Here is an 11,841-nt window from a genome sequence, read left to right as displayed (position 1 = left end):
ATTGTTTGGGTACAGACCTGGATAGTAGGACAGAACTCTGCAGGCTATCTCTGCAGTAGATTGCATCACCGCCCCCTTTGGCCGTTCTATCTTGTCTGAAAATGTTGTAGTTAGGAATGAAGATTTCAGAGTTTTTGGTGGACTTCCTAAGCCAGGATTCAGACATGGCTAGGACATCCGGGTTGGCAGAGTGTGCTAAAGCAGTGAATAAAACAAACTTAGGGAGGTGGCTTCTAATGTTAACATTCATGTAACCAAGTCTTTTACGGTTACAGAAGTCATCAAAAGAGAGCGTCTGGGGAATAGGAGTGGAGCTAGGCACTGCAGGGCCTGGATTCACCTCTACATCACCAGAGGAACAGAGGAGGAGCAGGATAAGGGTACGGCTAAAAGCTATGAGGATTGGTCGTCTGTGACGTCCAGAATAGAGAGTAAAAGGAGCAGGTTTCTGGGGGCGATAAAATAGCTTCAAGGTATAATGTACAGACAAAGGTATGGTAGGATGTGAATACAGTGGAGGTAAACCTAGGCACTGAGTGATGATGAGAGAGATATTGTCTCTAGAAACATCATTGAAACCAGAAGATGTCATAGCATGTGTGCGTGGAGGAACTGAAAGGTTGGATAAGGTATAATGAGCAAGGCTAGAGGCGCTACAGTGAAATAAGCCAATAAACACTAACCAGAACAGCAATGGACAAGGCATATTGACATTAAGGAGAGGCATGCTTAGCCGAGTGATCAAAGGGTCCAGTGAGAATTAGACAGCTAGCCGAGCCATAGGTAGCAAGCTGGTAGAAGATGGAGGGAGGTCTGTTTTTAGCCACCTTGTGCGTTTCCATCTGCAGATTAGTGGGGTTCCGTGTGGTAGGGGCGACCAGTTCAATTGGCAAAATAGTTATAGTTATAGTGGCCCAAGAAAATTGTCCGATAGACCTATTCAGATAGCAGCCGATAAGACAGCTGACGATTAGCGGGCCGCAGATGGGCGTTCGGGTTACGTCACGACAGAGGGACCAGTTGGATAACTCCCTCGGGCAGATAACGTCGGTAGTCCAGTCGTGAAGGCCCGAAGGGGCTCCGCATCGGCAGTAAAACGGGTCCATATAGGCGATTGTAGCCCCGGAGTGGCTGATGGAACTCTTCAGCTGGCTAGCTCCGGAATAATTTATGTTAGCTCCGGGACCGACGTTTGCCAATAGTCACTCAGGTAGCAGCTAGCTAGCTGCAAGATCCAGGTGTAAATGTCCAGAGCCTGCGGTAGAAATCCGGGGATATGGAGAGAGAATAGGTCCGGTATGCTCTGGTCTGAGTCGCGCTGTACAAAACTGGCGATAGCTTTTCGAGCTAATGGATAGCTGATGACTGCTAACCGTGGCTAGCTGAACTCCAACGTTAGCCAGTGAACTGGCCAACCTCTGGCTAACCTCTGGCTAGCTTCTGTTGAGGATTTCAGATTTGAGGTAAATAATACTTTTTTTTTTAATTGGTGAGGCGGGTTGCAGGAGAGTGTTTTGAGGTTGAGTTTTTAGAAAAAAAATATGTAAAAAGATATGCAAAGAAAATATGTAAACATATATATACACGGGACACGACAAGAGGAGGACAAAGGACGTCTGACTGCTATGCCATCTTGGGGCAAAAAAAGATAATTCGTTCACCCACACCACATCTCACAAAGACACGGCTGTTGGAACCAAATTCTCAAATTTGGACTCCAGATCAAAGGATAGATTTCCACTAATTTCCACTGTCCATTGCTCGTGTTTCTTGGCCCAAGGAAGTCTCTTATTATTATTTGTGTCCTTTAGTAGTGCTTTCTTTGCAGAAATTCGACCATGATGGCCTGATTCACAAAGCCTGATTCACACAGATGTGTCTGTTACTTGAATTCTGAGAAGCATTTATTTGGGCTGTAATTTCTGAGGCTTATACTCTGCAGCAGAGGCAACTCTGGGTCTTCCATTCCTGTGGCGGTCCTCATGAGAGGCAGTTTCATCATAGCGCTTGATGGTTTTTGCGACTGCACTTGAAGAAACTTTCAAAGTTCTTGAGATGTTTCATATTGACTGACCTTCATGTCTTAAAGTAATGATTGGCTGTCGTTTCTCTTTGCTTATTTGAGCTGTTCTTGCCATAATATGGACTTGGTCTTTTGCGAAATAGGGCTATCTTGTGTATACCCCCTACCTTGTCACAATACAAATGATTGGCTCAAATGCATTAAGAAGGAAATACATTTCACAAATTAACTTTTAAGAAGGCACACCTGTTAATTGAAATGCATTCCAGGTGACTATCTCATGAAGCTGGTTGAGAGAATGCCAAGAGTGTGCAAAGCTGTCATCAAGGCAAAGGGTGGCTATTTGAAGAATCTCAAATATAAGATATATTTTGATTTGTTTAACACTTTTTTGGTTACTACATGATTCCATATGTGTTATTTCATAGTTTTGATGTCTTCACTATTATTCTACAATGTGGAAAATAGTAAAAATAAAGAAAAACCCTTGAATGAGTAGGTGTTCTAAAACTTTTGACCGGTAGTGTAACTTCCAATAAATAGGTTAGTCCTAAATATTTCAAAAACTAAAAGCATTGTACTTGGGAAAAATCAAAAGCTAAACCTCAACTAAATCTTGTAATGAATAATGTGGAAATTGAGCAAGTTGAGCAACTGCTTGAAGTAACCCTGGATTGTAAACTATTATGGTCTAAACATAAACAGTTGCTAAAATGGGGAGAGGTCTGTCCATAATAAAGCACTGCTCTGCTTTCTTAACATCTCTATCAACAAGGCAGGTCCTACAGGCCCAAGTTTTGTCGCACCTGGACTACTGTCCAGTCATGTGGGCACAAAAAGGGACTTAGGACAATTACAATTGGCCCAGAACAGGGCAGCCCGGCTGGCCTTTAAACGTACACGAAGAGCTAACAATAATATGCATTTCGATCTCTCCTGGCTCAAAGTAAGTGGAGAGATTGACATGTTGAATGCACCCGCTATTAGCGCGCACCACCGCTAACTAACTAGCCATTTCACATCGGTTACATATGGGAGGCTCACATAACTAACTACCTTGAGCCATGACTACATTCAATTATGCACATCAAGTAACTCATGCAAGCAGTAAACTCAGATTTAAAAAAGAGATACAAATATATTTTATGGAACAGTGGGGACTGTGAAGAGACACACACAGGCACAGCCACACGCATACACACACATGATAACATACGCACTATACACACATGTACACATGGATTTTGTGTTGTAGATATGTAATAATAGAGTAGTGGCCGGAGGGCATGTGATCGTAAATTCACTCTGGAGTGCCAGAGTGTACTCCAAGCGTTTCTATCGGAGCGTTCAGACCGCATACTAGATGATCTGGCGGAGGAGTAGGGTTGATCTGAGAGTTCTGACCTCACAACGGCAGTCAAGAACCCAAGCTAACTGGCTAACGTTGGCTAGCTTGCTAGCTACAGTACTTCCAGAAACAAATGAGAGAACACCTCACTCTGACCATTTTACTTGCCCTAGCAAAGCTGGTTAGGCTGGTTCCATGTAACTGTGCTGCTCGCAACAATTTAATTGCGTTTTTTGCCGACGTTTACTGACACCGGCCATAAATGAATCAGTTATTCTGAACACTAGCACTCTCAGACAAGAGTGCTCTGAAATCGGAGTAGACAGCCAGAGTGAATTTATGAACGCACCCTTAATGTGTTGTGAAATCTGTTGCGAAATGTTTTCAATTGTTTATAACTGCTTTAATTTTGCTGGACCCCAGGAAGAGTAGCTGATGCTTTGGTAGGTCATCATTGTAAATAATAATTTGTTTTTAACTGACTTGCTTAGTTAAATAAAGTTTTTTTAAAAATTGGTTGGAATAATACTGTGAAATTGTTTAGGTGGGATAGAGTTTTGGCCTGCCTAGGACATCATTTTTTGTGACACTTGCATTCAATTAACTCCCCCTCCCTGTGGCACACACGAAGCTTGACTTGATTGGCTTCGTCGCTCAGTTCTAGACTGTTCTGCGGAAATCTTTATATTCCTCAAAAATCACCAGCCCGCCCAGTTTCTGCGAGAATATTGTAGAGGCGGAAACCTTCTGTACTGTTCAGGGTGAAGCTACATTTTCTGTCTGATTTCTAATCTTTAATAAGGTAAGCATTTTGAAATGGAGGTTGAATATCAGCATTACAATTGTTGGAGATGAAAAACAGTAAGTTAGGCTAACAAGTTTGAAGCAATACTGAAACAGCAAGCATAAGTGGCTATATTAGGCATAATCTGGATTCACAGGAAACGTTACCTACGGTTGGGTTTCATATTCAACGTCTCCTGTAAACCCAGATTCTAATTGAAAATGGCTACATTATTTTTGAATGCAAAAATAGTTTCAACGATTGCGTCGTCGGATATGGCAGTTTCCGTTTGCTTGCAGTTTAAAGGGACACTCTCTGTTAGGCTAACTGTGAAAAAGGCTTGCCTTCCAACATTAACCTATTCAGTTGAACAATTGGTTTACCTTTTTCGATGTAGCCTAATGTCCTGGTAACATATGTTCTAGTTTAAATAATTGCGTGTGAAACCTGTTTTAATGGGAAGCCTACGTGAGTTGGATGGTGGTGAAGTTGAACAGAATGTTCCAGCAATTTCCCAACCCGCAGGGCAGGGGCGTGCCCTCAGTGACACAACTCCCGGCAGAATGTTTGTTTTGTATTTGAGTAGGCGATAGTGAGGAATCGCTTCCAGGATTTGTTCTATCATGTTCATTTGGTTAAAGTGTCAATAAGTATGGAGTTACTTTAGCTATTCAGTTAAAACAGGCGGACATTAAAAAAACGTAAACAGTACTTGCACTTAACCCCCCCTCTTTCTAACTCTGACTGCTGATAGCTACTTTATTGAGGAGAAATGTACTTTCAATGCCTGTGATATGTGGTTGGGCCACCTTAAAATGAATGCACAAACTGTAATCGCTCTGGATAAGAGTGTCTGCTAATGACTCAAATGTAAAATGACGTAATAAAGCACGTCTTCTTTACCCCCCCTGCCTACTCCCAACCTGTAACTAGGGAAACACTTTTCACGCTGCTTCGATACCGAAGTTAATTTTTCGTAGCAGGTTATGAGACTAAGGTTAGCGAAATTGCTCTTCTAACCTGCTACTAAAATAACTGTCTGTATCAAGACGAAATGCTTTGAAGAATGTATGGTTGAAAGACAGCTGTTGCACTGAAGGTCAAGACAAGGATGAGTCTTTTGAATGCAGAATCGCATTAGTGGAAACTAAGACTGTTCTCAGGGCAGACCTGTTTGTATCTAGCTTTGTGGGGTTGTGACAATTTTAGCAATGTCTAACCCTTTTCCTAACCTTAATCTAATTATCCTAACATTACACATACATTTTCCTAACATGCCATATTAATTATCCTAACCTGCTGCTTAAGTTCTCATAAACCTGCTACGAAAAGTCACTTCCGCTAGTAAAAACCGTCAGACCTGCCTTGAGAGCAGTGTGAGTATCCAATAATGCCATACTCCTTTTTGAACAGGTGGTCCCGGGGTCTTTCAATGACACGATAGGCTACTATTGTATGAACTTTTCTGAAAATAGCATCATGTGTCACAGGCCTATACTAAAATAGACCCAACTTGACCAGTTGTACAGAGTTGTCCCCTAGAGTCTACCCTCAGGATCACTTACCTGGGTCAATGAGTTCATACCTAGATCTCTTAAAAAATCTCAACTTTGCCACCACACAGTTTGTTTTAATGTTATCGCTCTTCATTTTCAGACACCATGTCAAAGGGACCAGCAGTTGGCATTGACCTGGGCACCACCTACTCATGTGTGGGTGTGTTCCAGCATGGCAAAGTGGAGATCATTGCCAACGACCAGGGCAATAGGACCACACCCAGCTACGTTGCCTTCACAGACACAGAAAGGCTGATTGGGGACGCCGCCAAGAACCAAGTGGCCATGAACCCCACAAACACAGTGTTTGGTAAGAAATTAACTTGGAGAAATTGATTGAATACCATGTACGGTATATAAGATGTACTTGTGTGGCATTAACTCCTGTTTACCCTCTTATCTTTTCCCAGATGCGAAGCGGCTGATTGGGCGGAAGTTTGATGACAGTGTCGTCCAGGCAGACATGAAACACTGGCCGTTTACAGTGATCAACGACTCGACACGGCCCAAGGTCCAAGTGGAGTACAAGGGAGAGACCAAGGCCTTCTACCCAGAGGAGATCTCCTCCATGGTGCTGGTCAAGATGAAGGAGATTGCAGAGGCCTACCTGGGCAAGGTGAGCATCACAACAGTCCTATCACTCTGTCTTCATAGCAATGCATGTTATGGTCTTTTGGGTGTTACTGAATGGTTTAACAAAATATAAATGCATTCTTTTCACACTGTAGAGGTGACTTTCAAAAATGAAGACTGTCTTGTCTGTTCACTTAGTTGTAAATATTTCCTCCTGCAGACTATAACCAATGCAGTGGTCACTGTGCCAGCTTACTTCAATGACTCTCAGCGCCAGGCCACCAAAGACGCAGGGACCATCTCAGGTCTCAACGTACTCCGCATCATCAATGAGCCAACCGCTGCTGCTATCGCCTATGGCCTGGACAAGAAGGTTAATTTATATATATTTATCAACACTAACAACAGTACTTAGAACTCAGAACTGTAATGCATACCTGAGGCCCATTGACCATGTGTTTTGAGAGACAAATTTTCACCCAAAAAATAATTTAACTCACAAAAAAAAAAAATGTTTTTAGGTGGGAATGGAGAGAAACGTCCTAATCTTTGACCTGGGCGGTGGTACGTTTGATGTGTCCATCCTGACAATCGAAGACGGGATCTTTGAGGTGAAGTCCACTGCCGGAGACACCCATCTTGGAGGAGAGGACTTTGACAACCGCATGGTCAACCACTTCATCTCAGAATTCAAGCGCAAGTACAAGAAGGACATCAGCGACAACAAGAGGGCCGTGCGTCGTCTGCGCACTGCCTGTGAGCGTGCCAAGCGCACCCTCTCCTCCAGCACCCAGGCCAGCATCGAGATCGACTCTCTGTATGAGGGTGTCGACTTCTACACCTCCATTACCAGGGCTCGCTTTGAGGAGCTGAACGCTGACCTGTTCAGAGGCACCCTGGACCCCGTTGAGAAGTCTCTGAGGGACGCCAAGATGGACAAAGCCCAGGTCCACGACATTGTCCTGGTGGGAGGCTCCACGCGCATCCCCAAGATCCAGAAGTTGCTGCAGGACTTCTTCAACGGGAAGGAGCTCAACAAGAGCATCAACCCTGACGAGGCTGTCGCCTATGGTGCAGGTGAGGCTCTTTGTTTTTCTAGCTCCCTCTTTTATCTGAAGGTTTACTGGGCAAAGCTTTGCCCAGTAAACCTTCTTGTCAACTGTCTTTTCCTGTTCTACCCTTTCTAACCTTCATCCAGAGAAGCCCTAATCAAATCAAATTTATTTATATAGCCCTTCTTACATCAGCTGATATCTCAAAGTGCTGTACAGAAACCCAGCCTAAAACCCCAAACAGCAAGCAATGTAGGTGTAGAAGCACGGTGGCTAGGAAAAACTCCCTAGAAAGGCCAAAACCTAGGAAGAAACCTAGAGAGGAACCAGGCTATGAGGGGTGGCCAGTCCTCTTCTGGCTGTGCCGGGTGGAGACTAATATGGAAAGGGCATTGTAAATTCTTTGATGGTTTGTTTAAGAATGAGTGATGACCCCTGTGTCTGACAGCTGTCCAGGCGGCCATCTTGTCCGGAGACAAGTCTGAGAACGTGCAGGACCTGCTGCTGCTGGACGTCACACCACTGTCCCTGGGCATTGAGACGGCCGGAGGGGTCATGACCGTGCTCATCAAGAGGAACACCACCATCCCCACCAAGCAGACGCAAACCTTCACCACATACTCAGACAACCAGCCTGGGGTGCTCATTCAGGTGAGGGGGATGTACTATGACTCATTCCTAGGTACCTCAATGGATTGTGTCCATCAGTGTCAAAATGTTAGCATATACTCTAGTTGATATTTAAGTTGAATTTGGATTGGAGTCAATATTGACCCACACACTAATTTATTTGTTAGTGTTTACATTAAAACTTGAAATGAGAATTTGAATGTATCCACATCAGTGTTGACCTGCGTGTGTGTCTGTGTCCTGTCAGGTGTATGAGGGGGAAAGAGCCATGACCAAAGACAACAACCTACTGGGGAAGTTTGAGCTGTGTGGGATCCCACCAGCCCCCCGGGGTGTGCCTCAGATAGAGGTCACCTTTGACATCGACGCCAATGGCATCATGAACGTGTCCGCCTCTGACAAGAGCACTGGCAAGGAGAATAAGATCACCATCACCAATGACAAAGGTAGACTTAGTAGTAGTTACAGTTAAAGGGCAAATCTGATTTTCAAACAATAAAAAAAAGCACCCAACCACCACTGTTTTGGGGGGGAAAGTTGAGGGATGGGGCTGGAGAAATGTAACCTCTCTCAAATTTATAGACCTAGCTATGGATGCAAGGACTGATCATCCATGATATCAAAATGATAGTTTTAACCATGTTTTGAGGCTGAACAGTGTTTGTTTACAATTATATTGTTTACAAACAAAGGAGTTAATTAAAGTAGCATATATGTGACCGACCGACTCGATCCGGTCTTATGTAGCAAAATGTTAAATCATTTTTTACTTTGGATCAAAGTGGAGACTGAGCTAGAAAATAGTATATCATACGCTACAGTTGAGGAACAATGGGAAAGTAATTCTGCTTTGAAAGTTTGATAAACTTAGAACCTCACTTTTGAGAAAATGGCCTTGGAATGTTTTGGTGCATCTACTGGAGAGCCCCTCTTTGTCTACACCTATTCAGCATCGTTCACACCCTCAAGCTTTAGCCCCACCCATCTCTTTAAGAATTTGCATGTGAGGTCGAGGAGTAGGTTTGATCCAAGCATTCTCTCCTAACAGCAGTCAAGCACCCAAGCTAACGTTGGCTAGCTTGCTAGCGACTTCCAGACACATATGAGAGAACGGCTCACTCTGACCATTTTACTCGTCCTAACATATCTGGTTAGGCTGTTTTATGTTATCCAGATCGTAAGTGACTGCAACTGTGCTGCTGGCAACAATTTAATTATGCTTTTTTTCCAACGTTTACTGACATGGGCCATATTCAATGACTGTTGAGCGTTCATAAATTTGTCAGTTATTCTGCGCTCTGAATTTACCAACTACGTCTATCAATAGTTGTTACAGTGACATCATTAACTTTTAAGACATGTAGCTAGCTAAACAATGATCCATAATCCCAGCTCATGACGTTACTACCCTGCATGAATCTGCAGGCAACAAAAACCAGGTTCAAGGTTGGCTAGCTAACATTAGGCTATAACTAGCAAGCAAATTGCTCTGCGGTACGAATAATATTACTACAAAGATCGTGCACGTAATGTTCGCTAGCGAGCCAGCTAACATTAGCTAGCTCGCTAACAGTACACTTCAACTTAAATGAAAATGACTTTCTGACTAAATTAGAAACGTGTAATATCTGAATATTATTTTTGGTTCCGACGGGGTACTACTGTTGAACTAGGCTCATGAGGTATTTTGAAGCTACTTTGAACAATCTCATATATTTTGATTTGTTAAACATTTTTGGTTACTACATCATTCCATATGTGTTATTTCATAGTTTTGATGTTTTCACTATTACTCTACAATGTAGAAAATAGTCAATACTAGTCAAGACTATAATAGTCAAGACTAGGTGTGTCCAAACGTTTGACTGGTACTGTGTGTGTAGATATATATAGAGTATATTCAAAAGTCCAAACATGGCTGAACCAATCACAGATTGCCTTGTAAATCTATAGTCTGGGATCTGGGTATCTGTTCATGGCAATTCAATTGTTGATACTTACCCTTTGATTCTTGAACATCCAAATCCCAGAATGTAGCTTTAAACACTATGCCATTTTAAGGTATGCACATCATTTTAAATAGGGATGTCCTCTCCAACAATGCTTTAACAAAGCCTCCATCTCATTGTCTGTCCCTCTCTCCATAGGTCGTCTGAGTAAGGAGGACATAGAGCGCATGGTCCAGGAGGCTGAGCAGTACAAAGCTGCGGACGACGTCCAGAGGGACAAGGTGGCGTCCAAAAACGGCCTGGAGTCGTACGCCTTTAACATGAAGTCCACCGTGGAGGACGAGAAGCTCAAGGGCAAGCTCAGCGACGAGGACAAACAGAAGATCATGGACAAGTGCAACGAGGTCATCAGCTGGCTGGATAAGAACCAGGTACAGTTACTGCCTCTGGGTCTTTCAACCAGAATGGAGTGGATTAATGTTCATATCTAAAATCAAGTATAGCGCTCTGAGTCCCTCATTGTAATTTGATTAAACAAATGTCTGGTGGTTCAACAAGGAGGTTGGAGCACTAATGTCTATCTTTCTCTTTCTCTCTCCTTGTAGTCTGCAGAAAAGGAGGAGTTTGAGCACCATCAGAAGGAGCTGGAGAAGGTGTGTAACCCAATCATCACCAAGCTGTACCAGGATGCAGGGGGGATGCCAGGGGGGATGCCAGGGGGGATGCCAGGGGCTGGTGGTGCCACACCCGGAGGAGGCGGAGCCTCTGGACCAACCATTGAGGAAGTCGACTAAACCATTCCGAGTATACATTTACTCCTGATTGGATATGGCTAAATAGTGGTCACCATTCTAAAGCTTGGAATGGGCTTAACCTTTATTTTCACAATCTGCATTGACTACTTATGTTTGTTTTGGTCATTCATCTTTTTATGCTGAAAGCAACCAATGAATTGAATATTTTTCATGGGCACTGTTCTACCTATTGTTAAACATTTTCAGTTTAACCAGTGAATGGTTACTATACAGAGCATGTTTTTCACAAGTGGAATTCTGTGACTGCAAAATGTTTTTGTCTTTGCACTGCACTGTTGGCTAAAGATGACTATTAAAAAATAAAGAGTCTTGAATTCACGCTCTTCTAGATCCTCCTTTTAATTTTGACACCTATGACAGTCTTGATGACCATCAGGGTTTATCATTTAGATGTTAAAGCTGTGCTATGCAGAAATCACTCGCCATTTCCTGGTTGCTAAAATTATAATAGTTTGCCTAATTTCAGTTGTTACAAAAAAAGCACATATAGTGTGTAGAGAGAGAATCCTTGTACCATCTAAACAACTGAAATATATTTACATAACCAAAAATATTGTATATTCAGCCTTTTAAAGCTGGTGTACAAAACTGAAATGTAAAAGATACAAAAATTAAACTTAAGAATGGGAAGCATAGAAAGGGTGCAAATAGAACATTTGCCACTTAGATTTGATTTTAATGAGTGACTGATCTATAACTCACATTTCTATGTGAATTTGGTCTGGTCACCCAAAAAGTTACAATGCAGCTTTAAAGAAATGTTCTAACTTATAACTGAACATAATTATAACTGGTGTATATTCTTATCAGACAGATGAATACCACGCAATAGAAGACAGACAATTTAATTAACTCATATTCAATAGAGGTCAGGTAAACAGGAAATGACGTAGGTGCGTAAACCCCGGTCTCAGCTGTGTTTACTTTTTTTTTTTTTTTATTATTATGTAAAATTAGCAGGAGTTGGTGTTTCTCAGGCATTCATGCATCCTGTAGGCACACATGTAAAAGATACCTGTAAAAGAACATTGGAAGAGATTACCATTCAGTTCATGGACATACTGTCCACTGGTTTATTTACTTATGTGAAGAAAAATAAATATTCAAATGA

At 42.5% G+C, this 11,841-nt stretch overlaps 1 protein-coding gene across 1 annotated transcript; it reads left to right on the top strand.

Moving 5' to 3' along the window:
• The first annotated feature begins 3,973 nt into the window (after nt 1-3,973).
• LOC106613013 (heat shock cognate 70 kDa protein) lies at nt 3,974-11,048 on the top strand. Its single transcript, XM_082956343.1, has 9 exons — nt 3,974-4,173; nt 5,812-6,021; nt 6,122-6,327; nt 6,505-6,657; nt 6,806-7,361; nt 7,785-7,987; nt 8,214-8,412; nt 10,114-10,346; nt 10,521-11,048. Exons 2-9 carry the CDS (start codon nt 5,817-5,819, stop codon nt 10,707-10,709), a joined length of 1,944 nt encoding a protein of 647 aa, XP_082812469.1. The 5' UTR covers nt 3,974-4,173; nt 5,812-5,816; the 3' UTR covers nt 10,710-11,048.
• Nucleotides 11,049-11,841: the final 793 nt, after the last annotated feature.

Source organism: Salmo salar, chromosome 09 (genome assembly GCF_965601325.2).
Source record: "Salmo salar chromosome 09, fSalSal1, whole genome shotgun sequence".
Lineage (NCBI taxonomy): Eukaryota > Metazoa > Chordata > Actinopteri > Salmoniformes > Salmonidae > Salmo > Salmo salar.
This window is presented reverse-complemented; position numbering and strand designations above follow the sequence as displayed.